This window comes from Manduca sexta, chromosome 18 (genome assembly GCF_014839805.1).
Source record: "Manduca sexta isolate Smith_Timp_Sample1 chromosome 18, JHU_Msex_v1.0, whole genome shotgun sequence".
Classification (NCBI taxonomy): Eukaryota; Metazoa; Arthropoda; class Insecta; order Lepidoptera; family Sphingidae; genus Manduca; species Manduca sexta.
The window spans coordinates 6,912,414-6,935,565 of NC_051132.1; the positions used below are offsets into that span (position 1 = coordinate 6,912,414).

General features: G+C 32.6%; 2 protein-coding genes across 6 annotated transcripts; both read left to right on the forward strand.

Moving 5' to 3' along the window:
* The first annotated feature begins 204 nt into the window (after positions 1–204).
* On the forward strand, positions 205–18,605 carry LOC115449449. 5 transcript variants are annotated; one of them, XM_037439852.1, is made up of 32 exons: positions 205–759; positions 1,058–1,208; positions 1,312–1,471; positions 2,302–2,562; positions 2,857–3,070; positions 3,392–3,545; positions 3,917–4,085; positions 4,198–4,362; positions 4,802–4,945; positions 5,163–5,262; positions 5,446–5,547; positions 5,659–5,781; positions 6,010–6,094; positions 6,170–7,162; positions 7,386–7,479; positions 7,854–7,997; positions 8,559–8,683; positions 8,885–8,969; positions 9,368–9,467; positions 9,960–10,060; positions 10,450–10,489; positions 10,592–10,671; positions 12,271–12,366; positions 12,809–12,865; positions 12,932–12,997; positions 13,178–13,591; positions 13,667–13,707; positions 13,798–13,872; positions 13,946–14,006; positions 14,408–14,525; positions 14,756–14,817; positions 18,525–18,605. In XM_037439852.1, exons 1-31 carry the CDS (start codon positions 341–343, stop codon positions 14,793–14,795), a joined length of 4,977 nt encoding a protein of 1,658 aa, XP_037295749.1. In that variant the 5' UTR covers positions 205–340; the 3' UTR covers positions 14,796–14,817; positions 18,525–18,605. The 5 variants fall into 5 exon arrangements, with proteins under 5 accessions (XP_037295749.1, XP_037295748.1, XP_037295751.1 ...); XM_037439851.1 differs by lacking the exon at positions 18,525–18,605 and having other exon boundaries at positions 14,756–14,850; XM_037439854.1 differs by lacking the exon at positions 18,525–18,605 and having other exon boundaries at positions 8,885–8,963; positions 14,756–14,850.
* LOC115449450 (myrosinase 1) lies at positions 18,531–21,690 on the forward strand. Its single transcript, XM_030177282.2, has 6 exons — positions 18,531–18,689; positions 19,111–19,235; positions 19,430–20,100; positions 20,414–20,722; positions 21,049–21,287; positions 21,470–21,690. The coding sequence occupies exons 1-6, from the start codon at positions 18,661–18,663 to the stop codon at positions 21,636–21,638; spliced, it is 1,542 nt and encodes a 513-aa protein (XP_030033142.2). The 5' UTR covers positions 18,531–18,660; the 3' UTR covers positions 21,639–21,690.
* The last annotated feature ends 1,462 nt before the right edge of the window (positions 21,691–23,152 follow it).

The following is a 23,152-nucleotide window of genomic DNA, read 5'->3' on the forward strand; positions in this document are numbered from 1 at the left end:
ATTTCATCCTGGCATCCGTTCGCCGCGCCACTCGGAGTCACCGCCAGAATGGCAAATTGGCACTAAAACGTACACTGTAGCTACACCGACTTGCCAATGAACTCGAACCCAATGAACATTACCTACTGCGTAACCTTCATGATTGGAAATAAATATTTTTAATCATTGATTTTATTTGATACTGGTTGCCGTATGTATTTTCTATACTGTATCCATCATTTTATCAATCAATTTTATGTCAAAGAGAATATCATTGGCTGCAATAGATTTGTTTTTAGAGAAATTATAAATACTACCTAGAATTGTTTATTTCTGTTCCAGGTTCCATGGTTTCTTAAACATGGCGCATTTCGCTTTATTGTGGAAGGCGAGAATCGTAGAAAAATACCGCGTCAAATATGAAAATGAGAAAATCAATTCAATTGCCATGGCGGATATTGAACTACCCAAAAAAAATGTGCTGCAAAAATGGCGACATTACCGTTTCGATACACAAAAACGAATTTCGAAAACATTTCGTCAACTTTACCCAGAAGGGTCCAGCCTATCGAATTTCATAATATATTTGAGAACCAAGCAGACTTTTACTAACATTCTGGTGAAAGCAATATTCGGATTCATTGGAGGATATGTCTTATCATACCTATGCTTCATATTTTTTGTGTACCAGCTATCAATTTCTGTGGTATACGCCACAGTTCTGAGTTTTATAATCGGGATACTTTTGACTTTGGGACTAGCTTTTAGCTACAGAATAAGGTAGGTTCATTATATTTTACAATCTTATTTCCAAAAATACATTATGTAGCTTAAGTTACAAAATGTATAATATTAATACCTACCTACTACCCAGGGTTGTCATTGCCCTAAGGGCCACGTGCGTAAGGTCCCTGAATCGATAAAAACTGGGTCTTACTTAACACATCTTTTTCTATCCTATGAAAGAATGAATGTAAAATTAGACATAGTTATCAGCGATACCAAAACGTTATACAATATACATATTAGTATAATATTCAATTATCTATAGATTCTTACTATATATTAAAATTTTCAGGTGCCTAATATTTTTACTAGTACCACAATTTTTCTCTCGATTTGGTCGGTATACCCTGACTTGCTATGCGTTAATTTTAATTTTAACTGGTCCTGCAACGAACACTTTGAAAAACTCTGAAGTACTTTCAGAATCGATGGCTTGCAGTCAGGTACATGCTAGATAAATATTTTTCTTTAATGTATTTATCTAATATGTAATTATTACTTAAAAAGTATCTAGCAGTAAGCAACATTTGTAATATTTTTATATAGGAACAAATAAAAACAAGCCTAAACAATCTGAACGAATCGGTAAAAAAACCTCATAATTTCCTGAAGGATTCTGTAAAACAAATCATGGAGAAGACTAAGAAAATTTCACTTGAGTTAAAGCAAATAATGATAAAGATTAACAGGCTGATCCTGAGCGTCGGTATGATTTATTTATATCTTCACCACACTTTAAGAAGCAGTTTTGTACGTACGATTTGAACTTAAACGAACAGCTAACTATTTGTAAGTCTAATGACTCTCGTCAGAACATAAGGTAGGTACTTGTATCTATATTTATAAAAAGGAGCAGCGGCTAAAGAAAACAGTTTGAAATTCTATTCGTCCCTAATACATTAACCTCTTTATTTTATTGTATTCATGAAACGCCCAAAAAAGGGTTTTTGCGATGTTCTATTAAGTATTCTGATACTCCACCAATGATACTTCATTGCAATTATCCTTGAAGTATCGATTGCCATACGTCTTGTTGATTCCCACATACTTAACCTGTTAATTTGCAAATTTCATAATAACTGTATACAGTTATTAAACGTTTATTGTCATTATTAATAACCTCTTGCAGAAGTGGTAATAGTTTGATACAAACTGTAATTATCAGATTATTGTGATAATTAAATAACAGCAAATTGAAATTTTATTCAATGCTATTATAAGTAGGTAATAAGAAGCCGAATGATTATTGAGCCTTCGAAAGTAGTAGTAGAAAGAAAAGAAAGAAGGTAGTACTTATTTACTTCGATACTAGATAGGAATATAATATAATCTAAAGTTTATCTTATGAATCCAGCCATCAAGGCTTAGGGCGCCGCATCAGAAAGTAGAGTCGGTAGGTACCAATCAATAGACGTTTACTTTTTTAGTATTACTGTGGGTATTTAATTTATGAATGCTTTGGAAATTTATAGATTTCTTTAAGAATAACAGCCTCAGTTTATTTTCTGTTAAAGTGTTAATTTGACTTATTTTCAGTGAGCGCAATACAAATGAATTTTGAATGGTTGAAATCCATAGCGGTAAACTGCAACAAAAAACTGGGAACCCCTCACGAGTTCTGCACTCAAGTACTAAAGAATAGCATAGCATATTGCGAAGAAGTCTTTGGTGCTGTGTCTAAATTGTGCGATAAAACTAATCTGGCACGCGAGGCCTGCGCTGATACAAAGGCCTTCGAGGCTTTCTGCGGAGTTTCCGAATTTGTTGACGATTGCTTTCTCGCCACCGTTCGGAGAAGTAAGATATAATTTTTATAAACCATATAATTTATACAATTGTCACTATAGTAACCACTATCCCAGAGTAATACGTATTGTTAATCTAAACTTTAAAAGTAGAAGTTAGGATGCAAATAGCTTCTGTTTCCTTAGTAGTATTAGCAACGGACGTACAATCATTTTAGTGAATAAGGCTTCATTTTATCCCGCACAAATGTAAAATACTTGTGTTTTTTATACACTTAAACCCTTTCACGCAAAGCTGTGCAGCGAGCAATAGTTATCAAGCTAATGAAAAGTGTTCTATCGTTAGGACTAAAAGATTTCTCTGACCGAATCGAAGCGATGATGCACGTAGAAGTGAGAACACATCATTCTTACTCATTTAGTGCCGACACCAGCGGCTCTACTAGTCAAGTGGCAGCGGGTATAGTTACAGAGATCAGGAACCGGGCTGATCCGCTACTTACTTGGTTGTCTTGGAGCTCTTGTGTGACAAGTTTGTTCCTGCTGCTTATTATATTTAGGTAAGAAAAATAGACTAGAATAGAATAGGTAAGAAGAATAGAAACTGGTCCATTGATAGCTGATTAACAGCCGTTTTTATAAACGAACCTAATCTTGATCTTCAATCCGATTCCATGAATGAACCAATAAAAAAACTCATTGGTAAGAACGCAAAAAAATCTTTGTTCTGAATGGTACATTATTGAGATATATCGAAAAAACCTTTTGGATTCGTTTTTTGAAAATGGCGGTAAATCAAAACTTAAATTATTAACTCCTACTGGATTTAGCCAGGATTAAATTTCCATATGAATTTCTTTTAATCCCAATGTGATTTTTAGGGCGAAATATTATCAGCACATGTACGAAACAAGATCTCGGTTTGACAATCGTTATGTATCCAAAGAACTCCGCGATTTAGACTTGAAAAGGCTAAGAGAGGGTAGAGAAACAATATTACCGCTAAATAGAAGAGAAAAAGCCAAATACATCAATGTAAGTGATATTTGGACCTCCAATATTAACGGTCTAATAGTCAATACATCTACACTTGGTTTATAAACTATTACTAGCTTATCTAAGTGAACATGTGAACTAAGGTAATTGAATTCGTTATGCAAGGTACTGGAGAGGCAATGCCTAAAGCACATTGGATATGAAACTATACTTATACTGTCTTTTACATTTTATTATTTTTAAGTATTCGAATTAAGTAAGTACTAAAACTTCACCCAATTCGTAGCATTGGCCAATTTCAATACCGTAGGATATAAGTAGTATATCTACTCGTCAAACTCACCCAGTTTGAAAATGTGTTAGTTTCTTAAAATATACAGGTATGTATTAATTTATCATTACACATTCAGATAACATCGTTTCGATTACTAACGTCGGAAAGAACGTATTGGAGTCGTTCTGTCGTATTCATGACAATAACAACGTTCAAGTTATTGATCCATATGGTGGCAGATTACAGCTTATACTGGGTTCTCATGACTATTAAATATCATGGAAGTTTGCAGACGCCATTGCCTGGTAAAAAACATTTTACAGTAGCTGCCTTTAATATTGTTTTAAATAAATAAATAACCTATGCAACAATTTCTTGACCCAATCTTCATTTGCAAAAAAAATATACATATTTCAGCGGAATTGCCAAGACCTTACTTTGATGTATCAGATGCTGGACTTGTTGGAAGATTTCTTAAATCCACACTTAGTATTCTTGAAATACCACTATTCAATACTGATTCTTCAGCGTCTTGTCTTCCAAATCCTAAACCACCTGATTTTCGACGATATACGCAAATTGGTAAGTTTCAGGGTTTGTTTTAAAATTCTTTTACGTATAGTCCTAAAAATGTCTTAAATAGGATAAATTATAGCAATTATAAATATATAAATCTAACCTGAAACTAGCATCTGTGAGCCAAAAAACCGACGGTAAGATAAATCCAAAGAAATCTGGTAAGTTCTGAATAGGGTATAGGTATTTACATGCTGTTCTTAGGATCTAGCAGTGGGTAAGAATAGGGGCTGATGAAAAAGGTTCTGAAAAAAAAACTAGAAAATTTCTTGTGTGCTGTATTTTTTTATGATTTAAATAATAAAAAGACATGAATATAATTAGCTTAAGTTAGATAATTTTTTCCTATTACATTGCCAGCAAGTAGCAACTGACCATACCCATTTGCAATAAAGGTAATACATATAACTTAAAATACTAGCATTAAAGAAATATTACTTTGTAGGTGTGCTTATATTTCTATTATGGTTCTTTGCTTTATTCGAGCCATATGGACTTCGACTGCGTCATGTTATAATGAGCCATTATCGACCAGAGAGAGCTCGAGAAAGAGCTGTGTGGCTTTATAATCACATATTACGGACACGTGGTAAGTATTAGATACTAGTTATCGCCATTGGGACGTGATATATGTTTCAAGCAGTTAATTTTTTCAAACATATTATAGGTATATATATGACGTGTACTGCAACAAATTATTCTTTATTCTTCTCTCTATGGAGTACCTCCTATACATTAAACTGTATTTGTTGTTAATCCGTCCTTTAAACTAAAAATAGTAATAAATGTTGATTAAACGATTTTAGGTAGTTTTATGAAATTTGCACGAAGAAAACTCCATAGAGAATATAAATATAGAGCGCAAACTAAATTAACATTTCGAATGTGGTTTACTTCTCTCATGCCGTAAGTTTTTACAACAATTACTTACTAATAAGTAATTTTTGTTAGGTAAGTTTTGGATAATAACATATGTATATTCGCTGATACTTATAAATCTGCTAATGCGATAATTGAATATAATTAGAAATAAACGAGTCACCTGCAATTAATATTACTGATAAAAAAAACATGATAATTTACTTTCAGATTTAATTGCCTCCGTTCTCTCCTCGATAAAAGATTTGAAGAGAAATGTTTACTATGTGGTACAACACAATTAAAAACAGATCCTGACACACAAATGATAAGGTTTATCTTTGAGTTAAGCTACTAAAACAGATACAAAGATATTATTATTATTAAGATTATATTTAAATAAGACAAATGAAGTACGTTTAACTTTTTGAACTGTTTTCATAGATGTGAATGTAAGGACTGCCCTGGCACATATTGCTGTTCGTGTTTTGCCGAGATTGGCCAACTTTGCACCATTTGTTTATCACCAGAAGACTACGGGGATTTAAGTGACGTCAGTTTGGAAAGGTTAGTTAATACCAGAATGATGTAAATAACTAAGAATCGTGTAGTTTAAAGCAAAATAGATTTCCTCAAAATCGCTCAACTATGTATTCGTACATCAATCGTTTTTTATTGTTTCGTAATCAAGTCTAAGCGGGTTCGAACTTCTTTGGAATATTATAATTAATCAATAACCGTGTCCTCGAAGAAAACTGTCTTTACTTTATTATTTGGAAATTTTATAATTTCTAGAGGTTCATCTGGAGAAAGCAGTGACAGTGAAGACGAAAATGACGATAATGGACATTCAAGAATCAATACCGAGAGGAATAAATCTGTTTGTAATTTATAAAAGTAGATTCTTTACTCCTTTAGATTTGTTGTTGTGTAATATGTAAATTAACTGTTACAGCCTGGCAGACTTTACAACGAAAACAATAATATAACAAAGTATCTAAAAACAACAAACCAGAAGAATGTAGCTCCAAGAACTAAGCAACGTGAAGACGAAGTTTCACTCTTGCCTTACAATAGGCACAGAATTACGAGATTTCGTAACATTGAACATAGCTACGATAATCCTCGCGCTAAAGAATTTGATGACCATTTATTTGCCGAAATAACCTCGGAAATAGATAATTATTGTATAAATCATATTATATTTGATCCAATGTTAGAAGTGGATGAAATGAACAAAATATTTAAAAATGATAGGCACTATTTTGACGTTTTAAACCAAATAAATATTAATTACAAGTCTTTCCCTTATAATATTTATGTTAAAGCAAAATCTACAAAATGTTTACTTATAAATATAGTTATGATTAATACAAAGACCACTGATGATTGTATTGATGTTAAGCATCTAACGAATACATTGTGTTTCGAAAATTGCAAGAAGAATTCTAAGAGAGTGAAACGTAAGAAAGGAGATAAAAAGAAGTCTGAGAAGAAACACAACAGAAAATGTAGGGAGACAGACAATCACAATAAATTAAATACGGGAACATTATATGGACACATAAAGAAATTAAAAAGTCTTAAAACAATATGCTCTACATGCTGGAGTAATGTGAAATTACAGGTTAAGTCTGCTAGTACATTGCGAAATGTTAATAATAACAATGATATTAGCAAAGAAAAGAAAAATTTTAAACGACGCAAAAAATTAATTAGATTTTTCCGGGCCAACCAAAACGATGACTTAGACCAAAAAGATAAAGAAGAAGCAAGAAAGTTTAGAATATCCGTTTACTTTTCCGATCAAGAGTGGTTTAAAAGAAAGTATGAAATTGATTCTAAAGTCCCAGAAAGAAAAGTTAATTTCAAAAATACAGGCAAACCTTTAGTAGATTTGTCATTTGAAAGTCCATTAGATCTTAAAGAAGCTCCGCCAAAAATCCAGGTAAATAAAATTTTGCATATCAAGCAGATTTATTTAGTTATCATAAAAATAGACAAAAATAAATTAAGTTAGTGTAATCTAGAGTTTTTCTCAACATCAATAGTAGAGTTTTCTTTCTCGTAAAAAAGTACCTAATGCCCATAAAGATACTGATTTGAACCACGTAGCTTATATGGTTACAATGAAAACGTAAATTTAGTCTATTTTTTAATGAAAATCACAGATCGCGAAGTGTACAAGTTCTGGAATGTTGAAAATTAATGTTCCAAGAAAAGAGAACCCTGATAATAATCAACTGAAAATTCGCCGTAAATCAAGTACGATGTTTGAAAACTATTTATTATAAGCTGATGAAATGTTAAATATTTCATCAATTCTTTTATAACGACCACTGCATATTCTAAAGGATACAAAATACTTACATAACTACTTACTTGATTTGTATGAATCCTTATCTTACCTGTATGGATCCTTATCCTTACCTATATTGTGAAGATTTCTTAAAAGCGGACAGTATGCTTCAAATGTGTCAAAATATTTCGACAGTACTCCGTGTCGTTTTACTGAAATGAAAGACTAACACGCGACTAACGCATTGTGGTCAATCACATACAACAAAATTAAACGACATAATCTTCCGATACGCGTTTTTAATTGGACATTCAAAGAGGGCTGAATAATATTGTTACAGAAATAGACATCACAAAAAAGGCATTGGAAAGGTTCCGTAATAGAATTTCACAGAAGTTCCAAAAAGGTCCATCGACCAAGAATGTAACACGAAAGTTAGTAAAGGCCGCAGAAGTCTCCCGTGAACGAATTGGAAGAATAATTTGTAAGTTTTAACCTGTGACTATTAATCTATTCAATCACAATTCTTCATGAACCGTAAAAACATCTTTATTATTCATTAGTTACAATGAACCCATTCTCATTTTTATGTTTAGAATAATCTATTATACAGGTTGATTATGAAATTGCATTAATAAATGAAAACAAATAAATGTCTTTACTACTGCTATTATTGTGACAAAAATTATCTAAGAATAACGAACATGTTAAAATAATAAAAAATCCGGGTTTTACTTTTCCGATTGTTAATAATGTTTTCGGTAAGTAGTAACTTTATATTTGAGCGTGTAAAATATCAATAAAAATACTTTTTATTCATATTTATGTTGTTCGAAACTTACACTTTTTATTTTACATCTACGATCCCAACAACTTATTGGGAATTATTTTCAAGAAGATAAGTGTAAAGTTTAATTTAATAACTCAATGTTAAAATACTTGTATATTCTTTTAAAAAGTACTATCATCTTATCATAAACGTTTACTTTAGCTAAGAGCGTAACATTAAATACGCTGGTATATTGCATTAATTTTCACTTTGTAGTGCGTCAGAATAATTCAAGTACGACAAGACGAGTCAACTATTTCCGCTCCATTGTTAATAATGATGTTGGCAGTATAAATGACATCTTCGAAGAGACTGGAAGGAAATTTTGTATTAAAACAAATGTAAGATTTATGAATGTAGCGCCAAAATATATCCAAAACACCTTGCTAGAGCCACTCATGTAGGTAATTTATCAAACAACTGATAAATTAAGTGTCTCACTTAGTAAAGGATTTCTACAACCAATTATTTTCAAAAGTTAATCCAATTTCAACTTTAGAGTAAGGATTAAAAACAATTTTTAAATTTAACTTACACTTTAGCAGTCACTTATCGATCAAGAAAATCCCGCTACGTATTGTGAAGGTGATGGATCTTATAATGACGACTGCAACCTTCCGGGTAATCGTATTTTTTTCCCTTTACTTAATAATAATAATATGAGCCCTGTATTATATACCGTCCCACTGCTGGACACGAGCCTCTTCTACTACTGAAAGGGATTAGGCCTTAGTCCACCAAAGTGGCCTGGTGCGGATTGGTAGACTTTACAAACCCTCAAAATTTCTATAGAGAGTTTCTCAGGTAGGTTTCCTCACATTTTTTTCTTTCACTGTTAAAGCAAGTGATAATTCGCAATTAATACACACTTCAATTTCATTATCATCATTTTAGAAAAATCTTACATGTGTGCCCTTGGGTTTTGAACCTGCAGACACTCGTTTCGACAGTCCGTTCCATACCCAACTAGGCTATCGCCGCGTATTTAATATGTATTATTACACACATATTATTATTTATTGCAGCACCCTGTGACAGTAACACTTCAAGGAAAACTAGCGAAATGGATACCTTAAACAGTAAAAAGAAAAAATGCGTTTGTGATAAATCAAAGAACGTGCCTCGGTAATATAAACCTCAATTCTAGAAATTACGTCGGAAATATGGAAATTGTAATGTCATTCTAAAAGTTTTGTTAGAATTATGTAAATTGGTCAGAAATTTTGTATTAGTAAAGGTTTTACTGATAGGAGAACATGTGAAATATGGAAAGAAATTCGCCTCTTCCTTCAAAAGAAAAAGTTTATCGAGTGTACGGCAAATTGGTTTCGCTGCATCTGATAAAAGTAAGGGAAGAGATGGTCAAAAATATATCGACCGGCAAGAGATAAATATGTATACAATATGTTATGAGGTATTAAATACGGGAACATTAATATAGCCACATAAAGAAATTAAAAAATCTAAACATATAATAAAAAAAATATACCTAAGCTTCATCTATTTCAGTTCCATATTAGATCCATTAATCACTGTGTGTGATACATAATTATTAAAAACGATTAGAAAATTTTAGTAATGAACACCTTAAAATAAATTACTTTAAAAATATTTTAGTTTAAAGACTCCATTGAAGTTAATGAGAGACTTATGCGCATCACTTTTTGGAAGCTCAACTGAGGAAGAAACGTCCTGCATAATTAGGAAAGAAAACAAAGGTACTTGGTATATATAACTCACTATCATATTTCCTATATCTCGGAAAATACAATTACTAGGCGTTGCTCGCGATTTCGCCACGTGAAAAGCCTTTCTCGCTACAGAAGTACCTAAAACTGTAGCGAATCGATTCATAGCGTTACCTGTACGATTCTAGCACCAGCTATTTATAGAATCTGATTAAAAGGACTCATTTCTTATGGGAGCATATTACTGATAGCCTATATGTATCATTTCATTTAAATTCGTTCAGCTATTTCTGCGTTTACTTCTATCATCCAATAATTTTCATAAACTTTAGTATTTACAATACATTACTTAAACAGATTCCTAGAAGCGATTTTTTTCGACATATTATGTATAAAAATAAAATAACTGTTCTTTTCAGCCAACAAAGGAGTGAATGTGCTGCCTAAAGTGAAATCTTTGTACGTAACTTTACGTGGTTATAGAAAAGACCATCACCGATTTTCAGTAAGCATTAGAACAATTTATTACAGTACCTAACTCATGTTATATTTACATTGTAGCTCCTGCCAACATACCCAAGTAAAAGTAATTCAGGACCACACCACTCAAGCGGCATGGGCTCCGCGCGAAATTGTGCAAGGTAAGCGATAAATAAGTAAAATACTTATGTATATCTATTCGTAATCTGCATGATGTCACAGTGAAAATGAATTATATTTATTTATTTATAATTCAGCATATGCTAAGTATATGAATTTATATAATAAAATTATAGACTTGAACTATATTTATAGAAACATTAATTATAACTGATCATAGGAGATTCTAATGCATATCTGACGAATTCTTGGACCTTGGACTACATAGTTGTATCGGGACATTAGTAGGATATATTTTGTATTCTCCTGGATAGCGGCCGATTTCAACACCGTACATAAGGTGTTGAAACCCGCCATAATGGCCCGCGTTATAATAGTATATATCCGGTTTCTATAGGCCGGCATAATTGTGTTGACTGACGAGATGAAATAATCTCTCGTCAGTCGACATTCTATCTGGACCCAATCCACTTACCGTCAGGCATAAAGATCCCTCACGATTCCGTATACAAAAAAATAAAACCTCAGCTGCGCCATTTGTGTTCATCTGGAACGAGGACTTCATAGGACGAACAATCATTATTTAATTCCAAATCTAAATTAAAGATATGATTAAACAAATTTTATTCATAGCAGGATCTTATGAGGTCAAACAATTTCCTAACCAATTTCATTATAATTAGGTAGATACGCTCATTGAGTTTTATTTGGATAGCATCCGACGAAAACGAAACGCGGTAGATTATATTCAGGTCCAATATAAATATTTGCATAAGTAATTGACCGGATTAAAGGAGAAATTCGATTTTGGTAGATTGTTTTGGTATTTCCATAATGAGAAATATTGATTGGGATTAAAAATAAGGAATGCTAAGCATTTCACAAAAATTATTAGTTTTAAGGCGATACCTCAAGGTCCATTTTCATACATTTTGTTTCACCTTTAATCTGGGTAACTAAACAAGTATTGGCAAGTAAAGAATTTAAATTCACGTCTAGTTAGTGATTAGTTCTCGCAGTTGAAAGAAAAACGTAAAAATAATTAATAATCATGGATATTTCGGCCTTTAAAATTTCGTCATATTAAATTTTAAAGGCCGAAATATCCATGATTATGAATGAAACAAAATGTATGAAAATGGACCTTGAGGTATCGCCTTAATAATGTTAAATGTCACTGTAATACCTACTTACAATATTTTATACAAAACTAAAAATGAACATATTTATTCAAAGGTGCGTAGATAGTGACGCAATACATTCTGAAGTAACGTCTAAGAATTACAAATTTATTTTCGTTTTTCATTAAAAAATAATATAAATATAATACACTCGGGTTTTTCATCCCCAAAAGAGTACGCAGAGGCGCAATTGGCATACCCACTTTCGCCCGATGATGTGATAGGAGGCGAACTTATAAACATATCAGACACAAATTCCAGAGTCCGCACTGACACTGAGTAGGAAGACTCAATATCACTTTGCCCGTCCCGGTGATTGAACTCAAACGGGTCGAACTAAGTACTGCAGTCGTACCGAAAAACGTAATATAACTACACCACAAAGACACTCATAAACATAATAGGTGTCTATATTGTTTTATTGCTTCGAGTATGATAGAAATGGAAACCATTTTACAGATGCCATGAGTAAAGAGAATGAAACGTGTACTTGCGCTACACAGCGTGTCATTACCAGCAGAGATGTCGGCACTTGGTTAGGGCATCACTGCAATGGTAAGAAATCATGCATAAATGTTCTTAAAGCTCATGATCGTGTTCCTTAATGGAATTATTGACTTTAAATTATAATTTGTTATCTCACCCGCCCGCTATAACTTATGCAACATTTTCATTTGCGCCAAACAAACATTGTGACCATGTTTTCTTTTGGTATGTATATTTTTACTTTTTGCATAAAAATGCAATCGCTAAAACTAACTTGCAACTATAGAATTTTGGATAACCCACACAAACATTATGAGGAAAATCCTGCCGTTTCTATTCCACAATATTAAATCAGTGATGGAAGCGATTAGAGGATAGAAATTTAACCTTATTCATTTAAAAAAACGTCGCAATTTTTCTTCAGTACTAATAATCTTAGGGCCGGAACGCCGTGTTTATCGTAATTATTACGTCGAATGGTTCCCTATTTTTATATAAAACTTAATTTCAGAATTACATCATGCAGCTACAGAACATAAAAGAAGGATGCTACACGAAAAGTCAGAAGGTTTGTCAAAAGAAAATATTTTATATCTATATTCTTGTTAACTAGCATATTTTTTTTAACTCGTAGACTCGCAACAAGGACATGTGCCTCAGGCAACGACAGAAGATTATGATTTTCATAAAGAAAGTTCAGGTATAAAACTTTTTTTTTAAGTACCTAATTTTTTCGTTTTATATTTTAATAATTGTGACATAGGTAAAAACCATATTATAGATAATAAGGTTCTTAAAATCATGTCAGATAAATGAGTTAATGAAATCTAAAATACCGAACCGTTATAAATGAAATCAGCAATTATAATGCCTTTTACAGGATCATTGAACGATGTTAACGATAGTTTCACAAACGAAAGCCTAACATGTCTTAAAAGTGAATCCTCTCTTGCAAGTAATGGTTCCAAAACCGACACAACAATAATTAGCCTCGCGACACTCAATTACAGAGAAGAGAGAAAAACGAATAAAAGAAAGACTAAAACAAGAGTTGTAACAAAAACAAACCGATCAACGTTGACTGAAAAAGCTAAGGTTTGTGACGTGAGCACGATTACGAACGATTGGTGGAGTCCTATTGTTGAGAAAAAGAAAGCAGAAAAAGAAATATCTTTGGAGAAGAAGAAAGGAGATTGTGTTATGAGAGAAGTAAAAAAACGGTTAAGGAATAGGGGAATGACTACGGATGGCAGAATTGTTACGTTTAGAAGTCGGACACAGCTTATACCTCCAGGTAAGACCAATTGTTGATGTATTGTTTGGTTTTGTAATAGGTAACTAATATCTGTAAAAAATGCATTGCTTTCAGGAGCAAACGATGTCATGTCTCCGTCAAGATATCTCTTGGAAGTGGGTAGAATATTATCTATTGTTATCATTTTAAGATTGACCTCAAATTGACATCAATATTTGAGATTATTGCTCTATTCTATGTTTCAGTCTCAAAAATATTACAACGAATTATTTTCGTCGAAGTATTATACGCCTCATATGTACGTCCTTACTCAAAGCCAGGTAAAATATACTTTCCTATAAGCTTCAATTCCAGATTAAAATACATATAAAACTAATAGCCTACTTATTTCAGCAACGCCAGGAGAATGATAAAGATCGTTTTTCCACTTCTGCTAAATGCCATAGACGAAGGGGTCAGTAACAAAAAGATATTTTGTGTAATATATAAATAGTTAATAAATTACATTATTTTTTAGTGAAAGTAGCATTGTACCTATTTGAGTACGTACATGTAATATATTAATAATTGCATAGTTGCATTTTTATAATGTTTTTTACTGCCGTAGAGTAGTCCAGTTACGCCCGGCAATATGTAGAGAGTAGAGACGTTTACGAGTAGTAATAAATGCTGTAGTATATTTGGTCGAATGAGGGACTTATATAGTAAATTTTCGCATAATAACCAAAAAAAGTAATTTATAAATTTCCTGGCTGTGATTTTCCTAGATTCCGGATTTTATACAAATGATATTTGTAAATGTTTTAATGTAAGCTGTATAAGTATACAATATCGTTCCTAACATGATGTTCACAGGGTATAAAAGTAGGAGACAGGACGGAAATTACTCAAAGAGAAGTGGCTCTATTAGGATTGCCGACTCACCGCGCAAGAAATTACAAGACAACCCGTTCAAAGAAAATAAATTACACAGGTATTTCATAATTTTACTCTGAAATAAATTTACCTTGAAGTAGAGCATTTTAATTATTTTATTATAGATTTTAGAATAAGTTTCATCAAAATATATAAAATGGATACCTATGTATGATTTTAGTTCAACGACGAATTGTAATACTGGCAAATATATCTAATTACCTGAACAGTTGTTATATTATGTACAATGTGAGGGTGCTAATAAATGAATAAATTTATAATTTTCAGGCATTTACCAAAATTAGACCATGGAAAAATAAACATGTAAAGTATCGCAAAATAATATAGAGGTACGGGAACAAAATATAAGTATCAGAATTTTAGTAATTGTTTTCTTTATTTCAATTTAGTATTTTTTAAGGTTGACAATTTTATTATTATTACCAAACCTCAAACATACGAGTCATAGATCTACCTCAAATTTGAATATGTTAGATCCTTTCACTATTTGTAATAATATTTATAGTACAAACTTATGTACCTACTTTAAAAATAAATAAAAAAGTAATTTATTTTGTGACATTTTTTGATAATTTATTATTTCTTTTTTTAACTTCTAACGCGATTTATTTTCCCACTCGCCATACAACCGCACTCATAAAACATCTTAAAAAGCAATATAATTAACAAAATTTTTGTTTCTACTAAATTTTAATGACAAGAAATAAGTTGAACTTCAATTTTTTTGTGGCGAATATTGCAACGGCATAAAAAGGAACAAACGCGACGACAGCACCAATGCGGCAAAAATAAAACTACCTATGACTATGCTGGTTCACGGAAGGTGTAACTTAAGTTTATATACAGTTGGTCAATTTTGAATGATGCCCTCGCAGCGTGAATACACAATATCCATTGTTTCAATAACACCTTTGAGATGATGATACGCACGTCTCAAATGGATTGTTTTAAGTTTTACCATAATCAATTGTACTCTTGGTTGCAGGGCCATTCTGATATATTGAAATTTTACCTAAAATTTAATTGTTTATTATTTTTTAAGTTTTTAATTGATTTTTTTTTTAATTATGTTTTCTATCGCGACAATTTCTTTAAAACAAATTAAGTACTCGTATTATGTTGTCAATGTATGAAATGCACCTCTAGATTGACTACGTGTTTTAACACCTCATGACTAGTAGATACTTTGAGATACTACTACAATAGGAATATTTATACCAAAATGCACTTAATAAATAATTACAAAGATTGCACATCAATCCAAATACGTTAATACATATACTTAGATAATAAATGAATACAGGTTTTGCAACTCATGTTTGTTTATTGTCTACGTTTGTGTAATCGTATTAAAACCTGTTGTTTTAGGCAACATGCTTATCGTAAATCTTTCTAATATAACAAATACGAAAGTTTGAATGCTTGCATGTTTATTAGTTTGAATACAGAAATTACTGCACGTTTTTAATGAGATTTGGCACACCATATTCTGGATTACCATTATAATACCTTAATTCTTACAAATATAACATATATGCGAAAGTTTGAATGCTTGTATGTTTATTAGAAGTGAATAGGGACAGAATTAACCACACGTTTTGAATTAAATTTTAGCACACGGATAGACCATATCCTGGATAAACAGTTTTTTTTTCGTAATGATTCGAAATGGGCTTTAATATAGTCGATGGGTAACAATTGTGTCTCACATAGGGTTTCACGAGGTTTCGCTATTTGAAACGTAGTTCGTCCCCCCCCCCCCTGGATTAACAGTTCGATCATTTTTAATCCGGGTAAGGTCAGTCGGGGGAAGTGCGCCATAAAATTTTCATAGCTGGATTCAATGCAAAATAATTTATTTTTGTGCTGACTTAAGAATGTAATTTTATTAATTTAAGAATATTTGGTATTTTGTGATAACAACCTATAGCCATTCAAGGAAATCGGACCATAAATTAATAATATTTTGTTCAAAGTAAAAATAAATGGTAGTAGGCGCACTTGCCTCCGGAAATGGGGTAAGTGCGCCTGTGTAAAAAAAACGCCAATATGTAACATTATAAAGAAAACACTCACTTTAGTCCATAGAGAAATAAGTTTTACACGCATTGCTCTTGGATCATTTTTAATCAATCAATATTATAACAAACTATGGCTGTCAAATCAAATTCGGGGTAAGTGCGCCATATATATGTAAATCAGGGCTTGAAAACATTTTAGAATTTTTATTGATATATAATTTTTTGCTATGTTAGAGTTTTGTGTGCGGATATGTTTGTTAAAAAAATGTTAGCCCTAATATAAAATCCATTTTATTTCTAAAAACTAAAAAGAAACATACAAAAATTTAGGAATTAACAATTTTGAATGCGTTATAACTCAATTACTTAGAATTTGGCCTTATGACATTTGATATGTTTTAGCTGCATTATATCCAGATAACGTGCCTGATCGAACAGCAACCTATTCACGTAAAGTTGCTCTAGACCAAGATATTTCAGTTTTTCTTTTGTAAAAACGAATTAACTAATACGCCCTTTTATTTAAGTCGGCTCAAAACAAAATACCTTGAGTACAAAAAATCTGCTGTTAAGTATAACATTTTAATAATAATAATTCATATTAGTAAAACTTATTCTCAAAAAAGGTTGGTTATATATGGATCAGGGGCAAGTGCGCCATACGACTATTAACTGTGGCGCACTTGCCCTACTTGACAATTTTAGGTACATTTTTTCGCATTGCTAAAAAATCATTTATTTGAGTATATATAAATAAAATTCAGGCAGGAAGTTAAAATAAAAGGTTTAAACTATGTATTCACCTTACTGGTTTACAGAAATATGTTAAATATCTTGAAATATTTGATGTTATCTTTCACGGGGTCATCTCGGTTTACAGGTCTAAATGACACTTAAAATAAAATGGCGAATAAATCGTATTAAAATGAACATAGCCATTTATGTTTTTAGTCGAACTGTATTTCAGTTAGTAGCATAGATGTAAGATTGCGGTAATTGTATAACATCAATAGTTCTCGATTTTTTTAGGGTAGGTGCACTTACCCCGTCGGCGCACTTGCCCCACCTGACCTTATATTGTACCCATGGAAAATTACGGAATTTTTAATGTTTTTTTTTAATGGCGATTGATGGCACTGGCGTTGTGCTGTGTTTTAGGGACTTGTAACGGAAAAAGCTTTTTACGCGGGCGCATCCGCAAGCAAAGGATGACGAACGCAATGCATCTACACAGTTGTGTGGTTTCCTGTCGTTTAGGTATAAGTAGTGGTGTCGTTTACCATGAAACGAGGGGCTTGTTTGCTTCATCATTTATTTGCATAAAAATACTTACATAGATAAGTATAATTATTATATATATAAGAAACAAAGAGAATTAGTATTGACTGTTTTAGTATTCACTGCCATTGGGCACTGGGCAGTGGCAAAGGCTCCATACAATACGATTCCTATCGGCTTACCTTTATGTAGAGTTTATGAAGAACCTATTTATCATCAGAACGATTTGCAGACCGCATTTATGCATTTTAGTACCTATATGTTGCGTCGGGTCCCTTCCGGAAAATTTCACCTTTCGCCACCGGTCAATGGCTTATTTTCTTTAACATGAACAAGATTTTTAATCAATAAAGACATACCGCTGCTAGTACGTATGCCCTGTACTCCATGTGGCCAGTTTATTTTATGCAGTAATAATATTTCTATCGTTTAGAGCGGTAGGTACCTAAGTAAAATGTTCTAATTCAAGCTAAGTAAGGTTTCAAGTCCATTCAAAATTGTAATGTTTATAAGTCTACGTGAATCAGACATTATTAATTATTTTCTATAGAAACAATTACTTAAACATAAAAAAGTTTATATTAATAATATGTACTTTATAGCAGTGATCCGATCACGCACTAATTATAATTTATTAGTAGTTAGTAGTCAGTCGAATTTGCAAAACGTAGAATTCAAAATAGTTGTTTATTCATGGAAACAAAAATATACAAATAAAGGTGGATAATTGAATACAGATTAACTCGCGCATTTAAAATTACTTTGGCCATTGAATAAAAAGGAGTACCTAATAAGTAGTGCAGAATAACTCACGCATTGAAGATTGGCAAATTGATATCAGTTCCATCAAAACTCTGAGTTAATCGCTGGCTCATGGCGTTCGCATTTTATACAAGCGTTTGGTAAGTTTCTTTTATATCTCAAAAATAAACTTCAATCATAGGTAAATATAAATTAATTTTATTCAACCCATACAATAATATTAAAATCTAATTGATTATTCTTTTCCATCCTCTTTTTATACATAAGTACATTATTTTACCTTAAAAGGTAGACCCATCTTATAGCCAGTTTTATTAAAAGTATGAGCCAATACCGGAACAGTGTTATTATCTTACATAATCTCCACACAAAGAATCTATATACCTAAAACACCAACTTAACTACATTATATTCTTGTATCATAATGGATGCTCTAATTCGTAGGTAGGTAAGTATTTCCTGTACTGCTGCACTTTTCGGACACATAGTAATCTGATTTACAAATTTTAAAAAAATATAAAAAGCAATTACTAAATAAATGATCATATAATTAAATTTCAGTTTAGCTTTATTCGTCTTCGAAAATGGGGCACTAGGTAAGGGCAAGATAAGAAAATTTCCTGAAAACTTTGAATTTGGTGCTTCAACAGCAGCTTACCAAATAGAAGGAGGATGGGACGAAGATGGTAACAATACAATATTTTTATTACGTGTTAATCATTACATCAATATTACGAGACGAACGTGTCAACGAAAGACTGTCATTCAATTGTAATAAGTATACCTAGTTGATTTTAAAAATTGCATTAATTTAATGTTATTCTCCAAAGCTCTTTGCAATAAAATTTATAGAAAGCTGATATCTTAAACATGTTTTCAGGTAAAGGACTTTCGATTTGGGACATAGCCACACACACAGAGCCTTCTTACATACAAGACGGGAAAACAGGTGATGTCGCAACAGACTCTTACCACTTATACAAAAGAGACGTTGAAATTATTAAAGAGCTTAAGCTCGACTTCTATAGATTCTCGGTGTCATGGCCCAGGATACTCCCAAACGGTTTCGCGAACAAAATCAACCAACCTGGCATCGATTACTACAACAATTTGATAAATGAACTGATTTCTAACAATATAAAACCTTTCGTAACAATCTACCACTGGGATTTGCCACAAAATCTCCAGAATCTAGGCGGGTGGACGAACCCTGCAATCATCGATTGGTTCGGAGATTATGCGAAAGTCTTGTTCGAAAAGTTTGGTGACAGAGTGAAGCACTGGATTACTATAAACGGGGCTAAACATATATGCTTTGAAGGGTACGGGTCAGATCTTAAAGCGCCATTTTTAAATATGACAGGGATTGCAGAGTACATGTGCACTAAAAATGTATTGTTATCGCATGCTAAAGTGTACCATTTGTATGACGAGCACTACAGAAGTTTGCAAAATGGCAGTATTGGTATATCAGTTTATTGTACTTGGTTCGAGCCAGCTTCGGAAACACTTGATGATTATCTAGCCGCGGAGGATTCAAAGATGTTCGACGTGAGTAAGAATGAGGGCGGTAGACAAGATGTCTCTACAATCGTTAACGCTTACGTTATGTGTAAGAATGATATATCCGATAATGATAGACTTATCGTTACCTATAACTTTATAGATCTGTTTCCTATTAGCGTTAACGATTGTAGAACATAATTTTGGCTACGGCCCCTATAGTTATATATAGGTATAATTAGTAAATAAGTTTGTGCTTTATAGAATTTAATCCATGGAGCTCCATTTTGCAGTCTGGCCTTTCTCGACTCACATACTATGTTATTTTGCAGTTATAAATTTGTTATTTTATACATTTCAGTGGGGACAATACATGCATCCAATATTTTCCAAATTAGGCGACTTCCCCAAGGAAGTTAAAAGAAATGTAGCACTAAAAAGTGCTGAACAAGGCTATCCAAGGTCTCGTCTGCCGGAGCTGTCGGATGACGAAGTGACCCATATTCAGGGAAGTGCAGATTTCCTCGGAATTAACACATACACAAGCAGATTGGCGTATAGAGATGCATCATTAGATGGTTTGTACGCCGTGCCTTCGTTTGGTGATGATGTGGGTGCAGTTTTTGTTAAAGATCCATCATGGCCACTATCACAATCTAATTGGTTGGCAGTAAGTATCTATGTATGTACAATATTTTGATAAGGATTTATAGTTATTCAATATGTTAAAACGTAAAAGTTTGCATCGTTTTTCGTAATACACAACAATTAAATATAATTATCAGACTAGAAATTCTTACACAAATTTATTTTTTACTATTTCTATATTGTGATGTACCTAGATACCTTAGAGTTCTAATTTGAACTTCGATTGAAGCATTTCATTCGAATAATTTTAGAGTCCTATGCCTGACTATCTAACAATAGGCCTCCAAAATCATTCGACATATGGTCTTGCATTGTTATAGTACAGGTCCACCATATTTTCCTTCCCAGGAAGTACCACGGGGATTATACAAACTGTTAAAAGAAGTCAAAAGACTCTACGACAATCCGTCGGTGTACATTACTGGAAATGGTTGGTCTACTGCAGGTGGACTACTCGATGACGATCGAGTTAACTACATTCGGAGCTATCTCAATGCGCTTCTGGACGCGGTGAATGAAGGGTCCAATGTGAAAGGATACTCAGTGTGGTCTTTGATGGATAATTTTGAATGGACTCACGGATACACGTACGTAACACCTTTCATCCAAATTATAAATCAAGTATCATAAATTGATCGTCTACATAAATCATAAGTAAAAAGTACTTACTTACATACCAATTATAGTAAAAGGAATCATAAATAAAAATTACTTACTTACACTATATACTTACATACTAACTCCCTTATTAACGGTTTTTTCTTTCCAGAGAGAAGTTTGGACTTTATGAAGTAGATTTTACAAGTCCCGTAAAAACAAGGACACCTAGAAAATCAGCTTTTATTTATAAAGAAATGATTAGAACAAAAACCCTGGATCCCGATTATGAACCAGAAAATTTTGTAGAAGTTGAAGAGAAGAAAATTAAAATAGATTAACATTTCTTCACATTGATTTTTTTCTGAATAAAAAACAATTACGTAAATATCATTTATTGTATTTATTACTTACCCTTGAAACACTGGTAAGGACATCCGGAATCAAAAAAAATATTTCAAAACATGAAAAACCTATTCCTCTTGAAAGCTTCCGTTGCGTGCGCTGAGTAAACTGTTAAAGTTACGCATCAAATATTTTTGATGGAATTGTTCAGCTTAAAAAGTTTAAAAAAATATATTATAAAATAAAGTTTTTCGTCACATCTCTCTGCCTAATCTGAGCGCGATAAACCCAAAAACTACGCAACGAATTTATTTATTTATTTTATTTATTTAAATTTTTTTTGTACACCAAAAATGTAAAAAAAAACACATAAAGAAGACAAATTGTATACAGAAGGTGGAAAAGAATACATTGATGGTACAAATGGCGGTCTTATCGTTCGAGGCGATCTCTACCAGACAACCATTGGATGGAGATGATAAAAATAGTCGAAAGGGGCAGTTTAAGGCGTACGTAAAAAAGATAAAAAATAAATAAATAAATAATAATAATAGCAATAATAATAGTAATATGAAAAATTAGATACGATAATATATAGAATATACTACATAAATATACATATGCGCTAACACAAATAATTTATAGACTACATACATACATACATACATACATATATTTAATATGAATTACACATATAGATAAGTAACAAGTGCTAGTCAATGCCATACGATTAGATTTTAGAGGGTAAGGAAATGCTCTTTTACCATCCTTTTAAAAATTGATAGTGACTGAGCGCGTCTTATTGCTACTGGCAAGGCATTCCATAACCTGACAGCGACAACAGTGAAGGATTTCTCCATAAATATAGTAGCATGCACAGGCATCTTCAATTTCAAGTTCTCCGATGATCTGAGCAACTTATCGTGTGAGTCGTGAAGAAAAAGGAATCTAGATTTAAGGAAGGAAGGGGTAACAGGAATGAACTAAATACTATAGAGGAGGGAAAGGATATGGACATTCCGGCGAAGTCGAATAGGCAACCACATGAGCTTAGTGCGAAACTCAGACACGTGATCATATTTGCGCAGTCCAAATATAAATCTGATACAAAAATTCTGGAGGCGCTCAAGCTTATTAAGTTGTTCTTCAGTAATATTGATATAACTGGCATCAGCATAATCAAGGATGGGAAGGAGAAGGGATTGTACCAGTGAAATCGTGGTAGCAATGGGTAAGAATGGTTACGTAAGTAACCTTCGCAAGGATCCCGCTGACGCAAAGAGCTTTCGACTAACATGTTGAAGCTGAGGTCCCCATGTGAGTGATTTGTCTAAGTATAACCCAAGATTTTTTACACAGTCACTGTATGGGATAGTAGAATTGTCACAAATCTCTTAGGGAATTCGCGACCAATCTACCCTGGCTATCAACCTAGGGCTGCCAATGACAATTACCTGCGTTTTACTTGGGTTTACTTTTAGACCATGAACCTTACTCCAAGTATAAATAT